Raw genomic sequence first — 19,837 nt, forward strand, 5'->3', positions numbered from 1 at the left:
AAGAGAACTTAGTTACCAGTTGGGTGTGGATTCCTGTGCTGCTCCTGGCAGAGGTAGGGCTGCAGAGATTTCAGGATATCAGAGCCACATTCTGATAGGGTTTTGGAATGTAGTAATTGTGAGGTAGACCTTTGCCTAGGCTTTTCCCTGTGAGTAGAAGTCTTCCAGGATACCTGGGAGCGGGAAGCCACAAAAGGGATGAGGAGAAAGGTCACTTTCAGGATGGCAAAAAATTCTTAGTGGAACGACCATTGATTCCTTCTTTAACATCTGGGCACTTTTAGCAAAACTGTTTGCTCACGAGCTGTAAATAGTGATGTGTGGATCTTCTCTGAGGTCTCTTTCTCTCTTGTCCACTTGGTGGTCACTTACCTGATCACGTAAAGTTTACTGAGCTTTCAACTCAGTCCTCCGCAGAAGTGGGGTAGAGAGTGTGAAGAAGGTGGCCCAAAGTCAGCTTGGGGCAGAAAGACTATGAATATATAAAAGTTAAGAGAACGTGACTTTTTTTTATTAAGTCATATATAGGTATACATTATACAAATATAACATATTTATATATTTTCATGTTAACTGAATGGGACTTATTTTTTCATTTTTTTAACGTTATTTATTTAAAAAAAATTTTTTAATGTTTATTTATTTTTGAGAGAGACAGAACGTGAGCAGGGACAGGGCAGAAACAGAGGGAGACACAGAATCCAAAGCAGGCTCCAGGCTCTGAGGTGCCAGCACAGAGCCCAACGTGGGGCTTGAACCCACAAACCATGAGATCGTGACCTGAGCTGAAGTCATATGCTTAACCGACTGAGCCACCCAGGCTCCCCTAACATTTATTTTTGAGAGAGAGACAGAGCGCAAGCAGGGGAGGGGCAGAGAAAGAGGGAGACAGAATCTGAAGCAGGTTCCAGGCTCTGAGCTGTTAGCACAGAGCCTGATATGGGCTCGAACTCACAAACCGTGAGATTATGACCCAGAGCTTAACTGACTGAGTCACTCAGGTGCCCCCTGATACATTTCTTAATATTAAGGTCCTTTTTTTAGTAAGGACCTTACTTACTAGTAAGTGATGTAGTAAGTGATGTTTTTAATTTAAGAAATACTTTTTTTTCCCCTGTAAACATAGTATGTCTCTTTATTTAATCAGATCTTCTTTTACAGTTTTCTCCTTAAATGTTCTGTGCAGTGTTTTTCAAATTTAATTCTGAGATGATTTACTGAGTTTTCCCCCTTTGTGAATGATGTCTTGTTTTCTATTACATTTTTATTAAATTAGCTACTAGTGAAGTGGCGGTAATGATACTGACTTGGTAATTTGATCTTCTGACAACCTTGTGAAACTTCCGTTTGTTACTCTGTTGAATTTTCCCTCTTTAAAAAAATTATCATTTCGGGGGCACCTGGGTGGCTCAGTTGGTTGAGCGTCCGACTTTGGCTCAGGTCATGATCTCACTGTTCGTGATTTTGAGCCCCACGTCGGGCTCACTGCTGTCAGCACAGAGCCCACTTCCCTGTCCACCTCTCTCTGCCCCTTCTCCACTCATGCTCTCACTCTCAAAAATAAATAACCATTAAACATTTTTTTTTAATTTTTTTTCTCATGGTGAGTGCACTCTTAATCCCCTTCACCTACCCACCTCCCCTACCACCCCCGGCAACCATCAGTTTGTTTTCTATACTTAAGAGTCTGTTTCTTGGTTTGTCTCTCTCTCTCTCTCTCTTTTTTTCCCTTTGCTCGTTTGTTTCTTAAATTCCATCTCACTCATAGGAGTGAGATCATATGGTGTCTTTTCTCTGACTTATTTTGCTTAGCATTGTACTCTCTAGCTCTGTCCATGTTGTTGCAAATGGCAAGATTTCATTCTTTTTAAATGGCTGAGTAATATTCCATTGTCCATATATACCACATCTTCTTTATCCATTCATCTATTGATGGACACTTGGGCTGCTTCCATAATTTGGCTATTGTAAATAATGCTGCAATAAACAGAAGAGTGCATATATCTTTGCAAACTAGTGTTTTCATATTCTTTGAATAAATGCCCACTAGTGAAATTACTAGATCATGTGATATTTCTTTTTAAATTTTTGAGAAACCTCCATACTGTTTTCCACAGTGGCTACCCCGGTCCACATTCCCATCAACAGTGCACAAGGGTTCTTTTTTCTCCACATCCTTGCCAACACTTGTTGTTCCTTGTGTTTTTGATTTTAGCCCTTCTGACAGGTGTGAGGTGATATTTCTTTGTAGTTTTGATTTGCATATCTCTGATGATGCATGATGTTGAGCATCATTTCATATGTCTGTTGGCCATCTGGAAGTCTTCTTTATAGAAATGTCTGTTCTGCCCATTTTTTAATTGGATTATTTGATTTTTGAGTATTGAGTTGTATCAGTTCTTTATGTATTTTGTATACTAACCCTTTATCAGATATGTCATTTGCAAATATCTTTTCCCATTCTGTAGGTGGCGTTTAGTTTTGTTGATTGTTTCTTTTGCTGTGCAGAAACTTTATTTTGATGTCCCAATGGTTTATTTTTGCTTTTATTTCCCTTGCCTCAAGAGGCCTATAGAAAAATATTGCTATGACTGATGTCACGGGCAGAGAAATTACTGCCTGTACTCTCTTTAAGGATTTTTATGGTTTCAGGTCTGATGCTTAGGACTTTAATCCATTTTGAGTTTAATGAAAGAAAGCAGTCAAGTTTCATTCTTTTGTATGTAGTGTAGGGAATACTTAAAAAGAAAACAAGAATTTGAGAAGCTTTGACCTGAATATGGTTTTCTGTTTAATTATTAAAGTTCGTTCTAATGATATAATTTGCATAAAGTTTATTGTGTCCTTGCATTTAATGGAAAGATGAGAATTAATCTGAAGAGAGTTCAAAACTAAGGTATTTTCTTGGTTATGAAAGTGCTTCTTTAGTTGCCAGAGGTGAGGAGTGGTGGGCAAGATGGGTGAAGGTGGCCAAAAGATACAAACTTCCAGTTATAAATAAGTCTTGTGGATGTAATATACAGCATAGTGACTACAGTTAACAATACCATATTGTATATTTGAAAGTTGCCGATGTAACCAAACTTATTGTGATAATCATTTTGCAAAATATACATATATCGAATTATTATGTTGTACGTTTAATGGATACAGTGTTTAATGTTATATGTCAATAAAAAATAGCTTCAGAGTTGACAAAAACTTGTCTTCAATTGTGCATAAAAAAACAAAAAAAATTGCTTCTATTTTCAGGAAGATGATAAAGAGGGAGAAAGTCATTATATTTTACATTCAAACAGAAATGAAGACAAGACTGAACTTTCAGAAACAATTCATGATATAAATTCATCTTTAATACTCGAAGCACCCCAGGTATTTAGTAAATTGATTTCCTATTTGAATGGTTTATTGTGAGCTAACATTGCTATAAAAAAGAAGACAAGAGCTTGTTCTCACTCTCTAGGCTAAAGAGATTCAAATTAAATGATCCTCCTCTCTTTTTAATTTTTTTAAGATGAAATGGTTTCCCTCTTGTACGACATTGGCCTCATAATTAACATAGGCCAGATATGAGTCATTTTCAAAGCACAAACATATCTGATTTTGTATCGCTAATATACTCTTAAATATTTGAGGGTAGAACATATGTTTGAAAATAGACCTGCATTTAAAATGCTGTAGAAAACAGAGCTATTCCAAAGGACTTCTCATTCAATACTTTCTAAAGAAAAGTTATTTAGTCAAAACCATCATTATGCTTTAATTTTAGGAAGTATATTTTGAAGCTTTTCCTTTTTTATTCTTAAAATGAATTGTGCTTATTTTGCTCTTTGCAGGTAGAGAATGGTGTATGGTTTTGCTTTACTTGATAGCAACCATCTGGTGATATTTTTTGCATAATTTATTGACAGTGTCTCAAACTGATGTTTATTTCTTTACATATTTTTTTAATGTTTATTTTTGATGTGGGGGGAGGGGCAGAGAGAAAGGGAGACAGAGAATGTGAAGCAGGCTCTAGGCTCCAAGCTGCCAGCACAGAGGCCACCGTGGGGCTCGAACCCACAAACTGCAAGCTCATGACCTGAGCTGAAGTCGGAGACACTTAACCGACTGAACCACCCAGGCGCCCCTGATGTTTATTTCTATACTGTACATTGTGGGTTTTTTAGTGTCAACATTTTTTGTTAAAATTTCATAAGTATATGACTTCTTTAAATATACCCTGTAAATACACCTTTAAAAAAATTAACTAGGTTGCTGTATTTGATATGCTATAATAATATAAAGGTGGGAAGTAGTGATTCATCCCATGAATTTACATTTGATAATATTTAATGAATAGGTCTCCAAATAGGAAATGTCACTGATCTCTCAGGAGGAATTGGGCCTCATTGTGGTCAGCACTCTGAGGATTCTCCAGGGTTAGGTTAGAGGCTCAGCAAACCCATACATTTCTCAGGCATTACCTGGGAATTCAACAAAGTTTCTGCACATATGTGACTATTTAGTTTCAGTTGCATGTACTTGATCTTCTAATTAGTAAAATATAAATTAATTAGAAAGCATTCTATATTCATTCCTTTTTGCCATGTAATTTCAGTACAGATGAAAAAATTACATGTCTGTTACATAGGCATATTATAAAATAGTCATACTCAAAGTAGTTGAGACCTACTTCCCATATCTTTAGTTTATGGAGAATGCTTTTTGATAATTTCAATAGCCATAATTTATTTTGAATTAGCTAAGCTTGAAAATCCTGACTTTTTAAGTTTTTGCTTTCTTAGGGAATAGAATGATGTGTATCTATATTTATGTACTACTTTTCTCTGAGATGAATGAGTTAAATATTCATGTAGCAGTTAACAAAATTCTTATTTCTGATTGAGAAGTTTTAGGTGGTTAATGTGTAACGAACCTTTTAGAATAGTCATTCACCTTGCCAGTGGCAGATTTCTGCCTCTTAACTGTTTGTCCCTTTCCTGCTTTGAGGGTTGTGTGGGAGTGAGCATTTATTTCTCCTCCTTTGTGATGGAGAGCCGTTCAAGTTAACTGTGGCTGGGCATGGAATGTAGTCACTGTGGTTCTGTCACGGGTTAACCTTCCAGTTAATGTATAGAGTGCCGCTTTAAAGGAGGGGGAATTCAAATTATTTTGCAACTTTTATTTACAGGGATTTAGAGATGAACCCTATTATAAAGAGGAACTTGTAGATGAGCCGTTCCTAGATTTGGGGAAGACTTTCCAGTCCCAACAAAAAGAGATAGACAACAGCAAGGAGGCCTGGGAGATGCGTGAATTTCTGACTCCCAGGTTGCAAGAGATGGGGGAAGAAAGAGAGATGCTTGTGGATGAAGAATATGAGCTGTATCAAGATCGCTTTCAGTCCATGGACTTGTATGCCTCTTCGCACCTTCAAGAGGCTGCTCCTGTTCCCTCCGTGAAGGAACTTCATTTTGGCACACAGTGGTTACATGACAGTGAACCACCTGAGCTTCAAGAAGCAAGGTCCATGATGAGTATCTATTCCCAGGAAACACAGCAGTATGGCTACAGCGCTGAAAACATGGTAAGGGTTGAGAACAGATCTTCCACATCCCCCCATTCTGTTCCCCTCCCTCCCTATCCCTGTTGCTAAGTCCTGTGCATTTCAAAAAAAAAAAAAAATGTAATGGAAAAGGTAATTTTTGTAATTAATCATTTTTCCAAGATACACTGTACTGTGTATTACTGTAAGTATAAACTCATCTTTTCTGTATTATATAACTTCTAGTGAGAGTCAATAGGCTGCAGTTGCCTTTTATAGTGGTTTATAGTGGTTTTTGCCTTGATTTTTTTAGTGATTTATTTCTCTAGATTATCCATTTCAAAAAAGAGCTATTTGGCCATTTGTGATTTTTTATCTCTCAGAGAAACACAGCGTTGTATTTCTCACATAGTATTTATCAGGGAAAAATCAAGGCAAAATTAATTAAAGATCTCTTGTTTATGTCTTGCTTACCCACACTGTTCTGTGTTATGTGTCATACTAAATAGAAGGTCACTGAACTCTAAAAAATTATCTTTACATTTGTGATACTACCTGTTTTCAACTTGACAGGAAAGCATTATATTTCAATAGGTTTGCCTTTGCTATTAGATAACCAATAAACTTTATTTTTATAAAATTAGAGTTAACTGGTCACCAATTGGAATCTTTCATTAGGGACATTTTTTAATGTTTTGGTTTGTTTGTTCATTTCATGCTGAAGATTAATTTCCAGGTGAATGAAAAGAAACTTATAGGGATATTTAAAAGGCCACTTAGCAATATGTTTAGGTACAGTGCACTGTTCCCCTCACGGAGGTCAGCCACTTTCTTGCAGTGCTGTGGGGAGTGGGCCTTTCTTTGCTCTATTACAGGGCTCATAAGGCTGGTTTTTGTGCTCCCTCCTCCTTCAAACCTATCTTCCTTTCTCCCCTTTTGCAAACACTATGGGTCCTTCTGCTATTCAAGGTGCTCTGCAAGCTGTATTTATGGACCCTAGAGGATTACCCATGATATAGGACTCTGGGAAGCCTACCAGAGAACAGATATTTTAAGATTATGTGAATAATACCTGGATATAGGAAGAAGTAACAGAGAATCACCTGGTGTGTTGCCATTGACATTGGTGCTTTCTTTCCTTGCTGGTCCTGTTCCTATACCCCTAAGTATTTGAACTCAAACAGAATATCCAGTTATGTGGAACAAATTCTAATCACAGACTAGTTAATGTTCACAAATAGTCACTTGTGGCTTTATTCTATAAGGAAAATTTTCTATTTACCCAAATACAAGGCAACCTGAAAAAGAGGCCCATTTTTATGTATAAATTTTTAGGGTTCTAGATGAAATAGTCAAAGCTACATTCACAATATTTACATCATAAATTTAAACATTCACATTTTAAACACTGTCAAATGTTAAATTTTTTTGCTTATTCTTACATTTAATGGCAATTTTATTTGGATTTATTTGGATTCTTTCAACACATATTGAATGTCCATATTTCCATTACTACTAGAATCACTTTTTGGTCATTTAACACAGCTTTCTGGATACACCATCTTAATTTTCATCTAAGTTGTTTGAGATACAGTCGCTTTTTTTTAAAGTTTATTTTATTATTTTGAGAGAGGGAGTGCAAATGGGGGAGGGACAGAGAGAGAGAATCCCAAGCAGCCTCCATACTGCCAGCACAGAGCCTGATGTGGGGCTCCATCTCACTATCTGTCAGATCACGACCTGTGCTGGCTGAAGCCAAGAGGATGCTTAGCAGACTGAGCCACCCAGGCACCCCAAGATACAGTAATTTTTGAATCCATACTATCAGTCAAAATTTTATCCTGATCTCAACTACTCATTTGCAAGGCAGTAGGCTTTAAAAGAATTCCATTCGTAAGCACATAGCAATGATCTTCACAATACAACCACTTACTCTGTTGTTTGTTAAATTACTATTTGAAACGCTGGTTTATAACAACATTCAGTGCTCACAGTTTGAAAGGCATGCATTCTAATTACTGAATCTCTGTTAAATTTCCTAGCTTCCTTCTTTTTATTTTCCATTTCTGATTCTGTGAGGTGACCTCTGTAAACCCTCTAAAGTGGCATTGATTAAAATTGTTTCAGACCTAATGTGTCTAGTCTGCACAAAATTTTATTTTCTTTAAATAATTATATGTTCTTGTTTGGGGCATTAACTCTTTTCCTCCCTTTCTGGACTCCACAATGATGACAGTGTAGGGGAGGGACAGTTTTTTTTCCTCTAACCTCATTGGTTTTGTGGCTAGGCCATGGAAATCAAGCTGATGAAAGATTGGCAAAAGGAAAACAATTTATTAACAAGTGTGGCATGCACACAAGCAGAAGAAACTCATTGATGAATAACTCAAAGGGGTGCTTAGAACTCGGGCTTACATGGCATTTTAACAAAGAACAACACATTTCTAGAGAAGTAACAAGACAAAGGAAAAGGAGTTTAGGTTTTAGGGTCAGAGCTGTAGGAAGGTAAATATAAGGGGGAAATTGATGGAAGATAAGGGCTGTTTTGTTATGTATGTTTCTCTTAGTGCCATCTCTTAGCAGAATAAAATCTAGCATCCTCTCTAGTGATCAAGAATCAGGGGAAGATAGCTTTTCTGTGTGTGCTGTTTCTCATTTGTCTTCCTCTCAAAATAATCCTTATGCCAAAGTGGCATGTTTTTGATAGACTATTCTGATTCTCTATAACAGTTACACACATAAGATCAGGATGGGCTTGAATCTTTATTTACCCTCCTCTCAGAAATATACTCCTGTGATGAAAATTTATCATCTAATATTACAATCCCTGGGTAGATTGTTAAAACATTTGATTATTTTATAAATATATAATTCTCAATACTCTTGTTTAGAGAGTGCCCTCCAGAAGGGTAGAGGAACATTATCATTTCTGTCTTTATTGTAATATCCATTTTGGGGTACAGACGTAACTATATTTGTAGTACCTGCTACTTAAGTTTACCTTTCTCTATCACTCATTTCTCCATTTTAATTGAAGGGTGAAACCATCAAGATTTACAGATCTGGTTTTTTATTTTTATTTGTGGTAAAATATACATCCTAGTAGTCCCTGTGGTTTCCCTTTCACAGTACCGTTACCCGTGGTCACCTGAGGTCTGGAAACAGATGATCCTCCTTCCAACAGTGTCAGAAGGTCACTAGTAGCCTAACATGTGCCTACACCATTCACCTCGCTATTTGTCACTTAGGCATTTTATCATCTCACATCATCATCCTAAAAAGAAGGGTGACTACAGTACAGTAAGATATTTTGAGAGAGAAAGAGACCACATTTACATAACTCTTATTGGAATATATTCTATTTCTTTATTAGTTATTGTTAATCTCTTACTGTGCCTGATTTATAAATTAAACTTTTATCATAGGTATGCGTGTATATGAAAAAACAGTATATACAGGGTATAGTGCTATCTTTGGTTTCAGGCATCCACTGGGGATCTTGGAATGTGTCCACCACAGATAAGGAGGGGATACTGAACATAAAATACACCATTTTAATCATTCTAGGTTTACAGTTCCAGTAGCATTAAATACACTTTCATTATTGTACAATCATTATCACCATCCATCTCCAGAACTTTTTTATCTTCCCAGATTGAAAGTCTGTACCCATTAAACAGTGACTTTCCATTCTTCCCTTCTCTCATCCCCTGGCAACAAACTATAGTTCTACTTTCTTTCTCTAAGAATTTGACTCAGTATCTCATATAAGTGGAATCATACAATATTTGTCCTCTTGTGTGGGGCTTATTTCATTTAGCATAATGCCTTCCAGTTTCATCCACATCATATGTGTTGGAATTTTCTCCCTTTGTAAGGCTGAATAACATTCCATTGTATGTATATACCACAATTTGTTTACTCCTTCATCACTTGATGAACATCTGGGTTTCTACCTAAGGCTATTACGAATAATACTGCTGCAAACACTGGTATACAGTATCTGTTCAAATAACGGTTTTAAATTTTTTGGGGTATTTCCCCAGATGCAACATTGCATATGGCAATTCATATGGTAATTCTATGTTTAATTTTTTGGGGTGTCACCATCCTGTTTTCCACAGTAGCTGTATCATTTTACGTTCCCACCAGCAGTGCACAAATTTTCCAGTTTTTCCACATGCCTGCCAATACCTGTTTTCTGTTTGTTTGTTTAACGTTTTATTTATTTTTGAGACAGGGAGAGACAGAGCATGAACAGGGGAGGGTCAGAGAGAGGGAGACACAGAATCTGAAACAGGCTCCAGGCTCTGAGCTGTCAGCACAGAGCCTGACGCGGGGCTCGAACTCATGGACCGCGAGATCATGACCTGAGCCAAAGTGGGCCGCTTAACCGACTGAGCCACCCAGGCGCCCCTATTTTTGTTTTTTTAAATAGGTCCCAAGTAGTATCTTATTGTGTTTGTTTTTTTAATTTTTTTAATGTTTATTTATATTTGAGTGAGAGAGAGAGTGCACAAGCAGGGGAGGGGCAGGGAGAGAGACGGAGACAGAATATTAAGCAGGCTCCAGGCTCTGAGCTGTCAGCACAGAGCCCAATGCAGGGTTCGAACTCACGAACCGTGAGATCATGACCTGAGCCAAAGTCGGACGCTTAGCTGACTGTGCCACTCAGGCATCCCTTATTGTGGTTTTGATTTGCATTTTTCTAATTATTAAGAAAAGTTGAGCAACTTTTCATGTGTTCATTGGCCACCCGCTGAAGAAATGTCCACATTTTTTGCCCCTTTTTAGAAGATCTGATTCTTGGGGCACCTGGGTGGCTCTTTCAGTTAAGTGTCCAGCTTCGGCTCAGATCATGATCTTGTGATCTGTGGGATCGAGCCCTGTGTCAGGCTCTGTGCTGACAGCTTAGAGCCTGGTGCCTGTTTAGGATTCTGTTTCTCCCTCTCTCTCTGCCCCTCCCCTGCTCACACTCTGTCTCTCTCTCAAAAATAAATAAAAAACATTAAAAAATAAATAAATAAAAATAAAATATCTGACTCTTGCCTGAGGATTAATTACCTAAGACTAATTGTATGTTTTTTTATTTTCTTCTCTATTTAGAAAAACTTTTTTTTCCGGGGCACCTGCATGGCTCAGTCAGTCAAGCGTCTGACTTCACCTCAGGTCATGATCTCACAGTCCGTGAGTTCGAGCCCCGTGTCGCACTCTGTGCTGACAGCTCAGAGCCTGGAGGCTCCTTCGGATTCTGTGTCTCCCTCTCTCTCTCTCTCCACCCCTCCCCCACTCATGCTCGGTCTCAAAAATAAACACTAAAAAAATTTTTTTTCATAAAACTTTTTTTTCCTAAAGATCTAACCCTCTTATATTGAAATTCAGATTCAGATATCAATTCTCTTATTCCTCATATAGTTGCCATAAACTTTTTTTAATAAGTCCCAAATTGCTATCAAATATAAATATTCATTGCTTACTATTTCCTCCTTATTCCCTTCTCTAAGAAATTCTTATTTTATTCTAGGCAACTAGATAGTTGTATCTCCTTTCTCACCCCAATTTAATATTTGAGTTGAATATTTCCATTAAATATCTGATACAGTTCTATACTTAGCTTTATTCATAATCTGTATGGAAAAAGCTAGCAGTATTTGGTTCACCAGTTTATGAGAGATCCTTCTCATACCATTGAGGTCTGACCAATATAACATAATGAAAAAAAAATGGGGACCCTGTAAAAGATGTCATTCATGTTTCAGTTTTGAACAAGCTAAATTTCCAACAGAGAATGACATAGGTGTTACTTGTCTTAAATGAATTGCAGTATATGCCTATGGTGGCCCTAACATTGTCATTTAATTTTATGCTTATAAAAGTTTTTAAAATATGATAATAAAATATTTCAGCGAAAATCATATGTTCTGGAAGGTTGTAACTTTGGGAAACCAGAGAAGACATGTATCAAAGGAAGACAACTGGAAAATGCAAAAATGTGCTTATCTGTAGGTTTTAGGTTTGGGTAGCTGATGTTTGCCAGGCAGATAAAGGTTTTAGGGAGGGTAAAGCAAGAGCTCAGAGCTGTGAAAATCCGCCAGTTGGTTTGGGATTGTCAGTGAAGCTATTGAGGTTGTGCTCCAACATACTCTATGAGTTAGTGTGTGTCAGCCATTGACCTTGCTTGACTGGATAGATCTTTATTCTTATACCTTTGTGATTGTTTACTTAAATCCACTCATTAATGTTTATAAAACAATTTTTTTGTGAAAAAAATCCAGTGTTAAAAAAAAAAAAAAAAAGAAAAAACTATTAGCCTAATACTACTAAAAAACTATTAGTACTCTTGTGGAGATTAAGTTACCAGCATTCATTACTGCTTACCATTGCATAAACCACTACTTGAGGAGGCCTGTTTGCAGGGCCAGTTTTCCGCAATCATTATCTGGTTTGAACAACATTATGCTGTACCTCATTTTATCACAAAGTACTAATGCATTTCTGTCTTTCTTCCTCTCAAGATGAAAGAAAATTTTGGCATTGGTTCCCTACCCTCCATGCCCTCATCTGAAGGAAGCAGTCAACAAGGCAGATTTGATGATCTGGAAAATCTTAATTCATTAACACAAAGCAGTCTGGATTTAGGTTTGTGGTTTTTGTTTCTCATAAACACAAATTACATTATTTTGCAATCTTTCAGCTTTGTTTTTATAGACGATAAGTCTTACTGTCCTATTTTCATTCATAATGATGCAAATTTAAATGTTTATTAATCTGCTTCAGAATATCTGGAAGAATAAACCTGGCTCATATTTCAACATAGAACTTAAGATTCTCTTTTCCGAAAGGGCTATATTTTCAATGCCTGATTTTGCTTTTTATAAGCAGTGTGGATTAAAACTAAAACTAGTACCTTACGTGCTAAGTTTGAAATAAGTCTCTACTAATATATATTAAAACCTCTGATGCTATTAAGTGATACTGTTAGCTCATTGAATGAGGTTGTTAAATATTAATAAAGAGAGTCATATTTTAAACATTTATGAAACATTTTTATAGCCATATATTATGGTCAATTTTGGTGCATTAATAACTTAGTTTCCATTAAAGAATCCTAAAAGTATAGTGCCTCTCCTTGCCTACCCCCAATATTGACTCTTACATAATTTTGAAAACTCGACTGTGAAAAATAATTTTTCTTCATCCAACACTGAAACATCAGAGGCTGTTATACTATTGAGATCCCTAGGTGAGACCGTTAAGTTCTTTCACAGCACTGGGATTTATAGAGCCATTGTTCAGGATTTATGCTGTCCTTCATGTGTTATGACTCTGCTTATAGGAAAAGTCTTTCTCTGGACAATTCTCATGTTGTATGGTAATACATTGGAGGGGATGGAGTGCATTATAGAAAGCCATGTAATGGTTTTTATGAATTCAGCATTCTGTTGAGTAAAATCCAGAGAATGGAGTCATTAGCAGTGAAGATTCAAGTCCTCTCTGAGATGATAAATAGTTGTCAGTTCGGAGTCAAAACAGAGCATGGGTAGTTAATTTTGAATATCTAAGATTTGATGAGTTTATCCAGTTTTTCATGACGTATAACCGATTATGACTAGGATAAAAATGGGACTTTTCCCCCCAAAAGTGTTCCATTAAACTGTTTTAAATTTTTTTATCACATTTCCATAGTCCTTTAAGTACTTAGAGAAGATTTACTGCACAAATGAATGAATAATTGAATTAATAGGCCATATCTGTTTGATTGCCATTGATACTTTATAGCAATGTCATTACTATTTTGGACCAGATGATTCTTTATGGTGGAGAGCTGACCTGTGCTTGGTAGAATGTTAATAGCTTCCCTGCCTTCTAACTCTGATGCCAGTGGTACTCACATTGCCAGGCCTGATCAAAATCACATGTCTTCAGACACTGCCAGATGTCCCCTGGGGGGGGGGGGGGCAGAGTTGAGAATCACTCACTGCTCTACACTGTCAGGATTGAAAGGATAAACTGGCTATATGGGGTGGGTGTTTGTGGGGAAGAGCAGCAGAGTTGGGAAGAAGACGGAGAAGATAGTTCCTCTTGAGCTCTGCTCTGTGTATTATCTAAATGGCTCCAAAATTACTTCTGACTTCTACTGGCTCTCGAAGTTTTCCAGGGCTGCTGTAGCAAATTGTCGCAAACTTGGTGGCTTAAAACAACAGATATTAATTCTCTCACTGTTCTCAAGGCCCAAAGCCCTAAGTCAAGGTGCTGTGCTCCCTCTGAAGGCCCTAGGGAATTATCTGGTCTTTTCCTCTTCCAGCTTCTAGTGGCTCCAGCCTTCTTTGGCTTGTGGCTGCATCACTGTTATGTGTGCCTCTGTCTTCACACGGCTCTCTTCTCTTGACCTGTGTCTTCTATTCTTTGTCTCCTATAGGGACATCTGTCATTGGATTTAGGGCCCACTTGGGTAATCCAGGATGGTCTAATCTCATGATACTTAAATGTATCTGCAAAGACCTTTTTTCCGAATAAGGTCACATTGACAAGTTCTCTGACTTGGATGTATCTTTTAGAGAGGTCCCCCCATTATGCCCTCTACTCTGCCTCAGTCTGATACTTTACAAGGATCTGGAAATTTATTTTTTTAGAGATTATAGCTTTGGGAATGAAGTTAAACTTGTATATCTTAGATCTATCCTCACTGGAAATACATTCATAACCACATGCTTTTAGGAAAAAATTTTGAAAGCCTCTAGAATGCCATGTGGCAGGCATGACTATTTGGATTAATGCTAACTGTGGGTAGGCTGAGAAATTATTAATACAGAGTCGATACAGGTTTCAGCAGCATACATATTGAATTTATTCTAGTCAGAGTTTGATTTTGCTCTTGAGATCCTTTCCAGCAAAGGGCTGACGCTTTTAGTCCCACGTCCCTCTGTACAAAGCAGGTACCCTGCTCTGTCACCAGGCAATCCTGCCAGCTTCTCCTAAGTAAACTCCCCTGGGCTAAGTATTCGCTAAGCCCTCTTTCAAATCTGTAACTCTTTGACCTCTTTATTAGTATCAGACAGTTTTAGGTTTATCTCTGAACAATTAAATTTCTTTTTCTGAGCAATAAATTTAAAAATTATTTTTGAGAGGGGCGCCTGGGTGGCACAGTCAGTTAAGCGTCCGACTTCGGCTCAGGTCATGATCTCACAGTCTGTGAGTTTGAGCCCCACATTGGGCTCTGTGCTGACAGCATAGAGCCTGGAGTCTGCTTCAGATTCTGTCTCCTTTCTGCCCCTCCACTGCTCACGCTTTGTCTCTCTCTCTCTCTCAAAAATAAACATCAAAAAAAAAATTATTTTTGAGAACCTTATATGTGAAGAGCTATTCTTGACCCTATATTTAGTCCAACATTATGTAGCTTCTAAGAGCCTTTACTCTTCATGGGCTGTGAAAATAAACCTATAATGAGCATAATTAGTAAGGTAAAGCTTACAAGATAAATTCCAAATCAATAACACATTTAGTATTACAGCATTTCAAAAGGTTTCTGACAGAAGGTAGTTCTAATTCCTAATCTTTGACTGCCCCTGTCTGGATGGTGTCCCCAGGGAACCCTGGATGATGCTCTGTCATTGCACTCAAGGGTCAGGCACACATACTCATTTGCATGCCTACCTCTTCCTATAAATTAAGCTTCTGGAGGGCAAGGCTTGTATCTGATTTTTGTTACCGTAGTAGGTGCTCAAGAAATATTTGTTGAATGAGAGAGTGAAATGCTGCTCATGTGTGGCTATTCAACAGCATTGCAACCCCCAGCCCTCCCTCCCTCTGGCAGCGGCCAAGTTATACAATAACCCACCCTCCTCTCTACTTGGATTCTCGTTGCCTTTATTTTGTTAACCATTCTGTTCTTGCTCCTTACCAAGTATAAACCTTTTGAAAGTCTCCCCCATTCCTCTCCTATAAACATTAACCTCCATTTGTCCAGGAAAATTTTTTTTAGCTTCTTTGTTTTTCTAACCTTTGTGCTCCTATTATGGCCCTTCCCTAACAACTGCATAGTTCCTCGAGGACTTGATTTGTTTTATGGGCTCTGGGAACTGCAGTGCACTTGGCGAACAGCTCTGTAAAGTGTGAGTGTGTCACGCACTGTGACAGATGAGAAATGCGTGCCTGAGCACCAGCACCCAGGGTCCATGGAGGAGGAGTGGGGCAAAGGGCACGGCAGCCTTTCTGTGGAACAGGTAATGAAAAGTTTTAAACAAACTGCAGCAACCTATGAAACCCAATGCCATAATTTAACAGTCTGCTTTTACCAGTGTGGGTGGATGAGAACCAGCTCTGCAAATAAAGCCAGTTCCCTCTTCTTAACACTGGTTTCTGGCCATTCCGGCCAGAATCTAGTCCCACCCCTGGTCCCTCTTCAGTGGGGAAGAGGCAGACAGGCCAAGCTAGAACTCTCTGGCATCGAGATGGATTAGAGTGCTTTGTAGGAATGGAGGCCCCAGAGAATAGGAGTGAAGGGTGCATAGGGATGGGGGACAGACCCTGAGACTTCTTTAACACAACCTGAGCATTAAAGTTAAATTCACTCCCTCTTCAGATTCTGTTGCATTACCAACTGATTAGACCCCAGTTCCAAAGTTTCTAGACAAGATAAAAGGCAGTAGTAGTGAGTTTACTAGAAAATTTGTTCATTATGAAGAAATGGAAAGAGTTGAGGTAATGCTTATAGGAAAAGTTTTAGGATAATACCTATATCTTTTAGAAATAATTTGTGATTTTCTGATTAGGCAGAGCTCCAAAACATACTATAAATGTGTGGATTTAAGGAAGACATTTGATCACAATTCATCATATTTGTAATATGCTCGAGAAGGATTGGCTGAGAATCGGGTGTATCCTAAGAGTGATTAATAGACCTATGCCAGTAAGGGTCCTATGAGTCATAGGACTCTATGCACAGCTCTGCCCCAGTTATTCTTTTTTTCAGGAAATGTGGAAATAACACAGATGGCATGTCAGGTAAACTTGCACATTCCATTTGGCAAAATTCCTTAACTTGAATTTCTCCATCTATAAAATAACAGTTGTTAGTATCTTTTCTAACTCATAGTTTGACACGAGAATTAAATAGGTAACAAATGTAAAAGAATTATGAAATTTGTAAACAAAGCCCCTTTAAAAATCTGTTTTCTTAACCTGATGAGCACCGGGTGATGTATGGAGTTGTTGAATCACTATATTGTATACCTGAACCAATATAACAATGTGTGTTAACTACACTGGAATTAAAATTAAAACATTTTTTGATGTAAGATTTTTTATTTGGTTATTTGTCATTCTGTGAAGTTATTTTGTGTGCGTGATGAGGACTTCTAAGATCTATTCTCTTAAGTAACTTTCAAATATGCAATTGTAATATTTCTTTAATGGTTGTTTACTTTTGAGAGGGAGAGAGAAAGAGAGAGAGAGAGAGAGAGAGAGAGTGTGTGTGTGTGTGTGTGTGTGTGTGTGTGTATGGCGAGGGGCAGAGGGAGAAGGAGACACAGAATCCGAAGCATGCTCAAGACTCTGAGCTGTTCAAGTCCAGCATGGGACTTGAACTCACTAAATGTGAGATCATGACCTGAGCTGAAGTCAGATCCTCAACCGACTGAGCCATCCAGGCACCCCTTATTTATTTATTTATTTATTTATTTATTTATTTATTTATTTATTTATTTTTTAATAAGTGAAATGCAGGAGTGCCTGCAGTTGGGACAGCTGAGGTTGATAAGGGAAAATGTGCAGTGAGATTAGAATACCATCATTAAGGGGATTCTTTTGATAAAATATTTATATTGCTAAAATGTCCTCTTTTCAGTAAGGCCATGTGTGAAATGCAACTCTTCCACTGAGGAGTCCCTGTCCTCCTTCCTTCCTTCATTTTTCACCATCTGACATATTAAACATTTTACTTAATAAGATTTCTACCTAGAAAAGGCCTATTTGTTGAATGAATGAAGGCTAAATGAAAGCATCTTGTGTTCACTATCATCTGGGTTTGCTGTGTAGGTATGATGATTCCAGATGATGCCCAAGGTCCTGGCTTGCTTGTTGAACTTCCTGCTGTGGCTCAAAGAAGGGAGCAAGAAGATTTGCCTTTATATCAACTCCCCAGGACTCGAGTTGTTTCCAAGACCTCGGCATACACAGGAACACTGTCTTCTAGATATACCACTGATGCATGGTATGATACCATTTATCTTTGTTTTCACATTATAAAGTAGTCTGGTTTTTTTGCTCTTATAAAAAAAATGCCCTGTAGTAGACAATTACTAAGAGATTAGGAGTTTCACAACATAAGCAAGACATACAGACAAATTAAGGAGGCAGTGGATTTAAGAGAGAATTTGTTGGAATTGGTGACTAATAACGTGTGTCAGGGTGAGAGGACATAGTTGAGGGTGACTTGTGTCTCTGGATTCGGACAATAAATGCATTGCAGTGCCATTAATTCTTTAACAAGACTGTAGGAGCAGAGGAAGCAAACTCAGTGTCCAATGATAGATGAATGGATAGAGAAAATGTGGTGTATAAGAAAGGATTAAGTGCTGCCGTTTTCAACAATATGGATGGACTTAGAGGGTGTCATGCTAAATGAGGGAGGTCGAACAGTGAAAGACAAGTGCCATACGATTTCACTTATATGTGGAATCTAAAAAGACAAAACAAACGAACAAACAGAAACTGTCTCCTAAACACCGAGAACAAACTGGAGCGGAGGGGAGTGGAGGGGAGGTGGATGGATGAAATAGGTGAAGGGGATTAAGAGTCACAGACTTCCAGTTATAAACTAAATAAGTCACAGAGACAAGTATAGCATAAGGAATGCAGTTAATATAATTTTTATGATGACAGGTGGTAGCTACACTTATGGTGAGCGTTTCGCAATGTATAGAACCACTGAATCACTGTGTCACACACCTGAAACCGATATAACATTGTATGTTATACTTTAATTAAAAAAAAAAGTTTATAGGAGCATGAACAGGTTGTAAGGGAAAACGAATTCAGTGTGGGACAAGACGAAGGTTCCAGTATCCATAGGACAACAAAGCGCAGTGGAATCAATTAGGTGTGTGATTCTGGGGATTCATGTTGGTATCTATCCTGATGTTAATAATTGGGAGCAAGATCAAGTGTAGGTGAAACTGCTAGATTTGAATAGTCATCCAGGGTAAGCTCAAATACTAAGAAGAGCATGGGACCAAAATTAGAGTCTTGCAGAGCAGCAATATCACAAGTAAGAATGGAGGCAGAAAATAGTGAAATGGAATGAACAAAATGTCAGAGGAAATTAAACCTAGAGGTTGTCGTAGAAACCGGACAAGAGAACATTTTACCAAAGGTTTTCACAGACCTTCATTATGGCCTACACAGAGGTCAGGGCAGGTAAAATGGAAAAGTTTACTTGGGGTTTGGCCACACGGATGCACTAGGTAAGCATAGAACAATTTAAGAAAAATGGAAATCAGAGAGTAGTAGGTTGAGAATTGAACAGGTCCGAAATTGGGCATAGTAAGTCCAGTGAGACTAGTGTTTTCAGAATCCAGGTCATGAAAAGAGACAGAATGCATGTTATCTAGATAGCTAGAGGGTATTTTTGGATTGAGGTAAAGAAGAAGGGGTTATGCATACATAATTACATATATGTTGATATATGTATTGTGTGTGTGTCTTTCTGGGAAAGATCCAGCAAAGAAATATGTGGATGCTGGAAAGGAAGTTATTAAACACAGTCCCTGGAGAGAGGAGAAGGAGAGAAAGACATTGCACACCTAGAGAGATTAACCTTTGGTGGTTAATCCACAGAGACAGGTGCCAGGAATGAAAGCAAAATACAAATGCAAGTGCTATTTGTATCCTGTAGATAGGAATCCAAAGAGATTTTTTATTTTTTATATTTTTTGTCATTTAGGTAAAGATTATTTTAAAAGAGTGATAAGGTGGTAGTAATGTGTACATTAAAAGTAGAGGTGTCACTTTTGAAACAAGGGTAGGAGAGTAATGGCTTAGTGGTTGGTGGAAAGCAGTTTAGAAAAATCTTGCTCCCTGCCCCCCACCTTCCAACTTCCCAAGGTGAGAGAGTGATTATCATTCACTTGAACATGGTATCTGTGGCAGAGAACCAGAAGCTGTTGAGAGAATGTTTGGTGAAGAGGTCAGAGTGTGGAGTAGTTTCTTGACAATTCAAGGAGATTCCGTGGAGTGTGATGGGTAGTTTGGCCTGGGGGCGGGGAGAGGGGAAGGGGTATCGGTGGGGTGTATGAGAATGGAAGGAGAAAC

At 38.0% G+C, this 19,837-nt stretch overlaps 1 protein-coding gene across 1 annotated transcript in view; it reads left to right on the top strand.

Annotated features, from left to right (window-relative positions):
- Nucleotides 1-19,837, top strand: part of PATJ (PATJ crumbs cell polarity complex component) — a 363,753-nt gene that overhangs the window by 104,400 nt on the left and 239,516 nt on the right. Inside the window, exons 20-23 of the mRNA XM_042951928.1 lie at nucleotides 3,253-3,372; nucleotides 5,174-5,569; nucleotides 12,043-12,166; nucleotides 17,564-17,738. Coding sequence (XP_042807862.1) covers nucleotides 3,253-3,372; nucleotides 5,174-5,569; nucleotides 12,043-12,166; nucleotides 17,564-17,738 — 815 coding nt within the window. The remainder of the gene's footprint in view (nucleotides 1-3,252; nucleotides 3,373-5,173; nucleotides 5,570-12,042; nucleotides 12,167-17,563; nucleotides 17,739-19,837) is intronic.

This window comes from Panthera leo, chromosome C1, assembly GCF_018350215.1.
Source record: "Panthera leo isolate Ple1 chromosome C1, P.leo_Ple1_pat1.1, whole genome shotgun sequence".
Classification (NCBI taxonomy): domain Eukaryota; kingdom Metazoa; phylum Chordata; class Mammalia; order Carnivora; family Felidae; genus Panthera; species Panthera leo.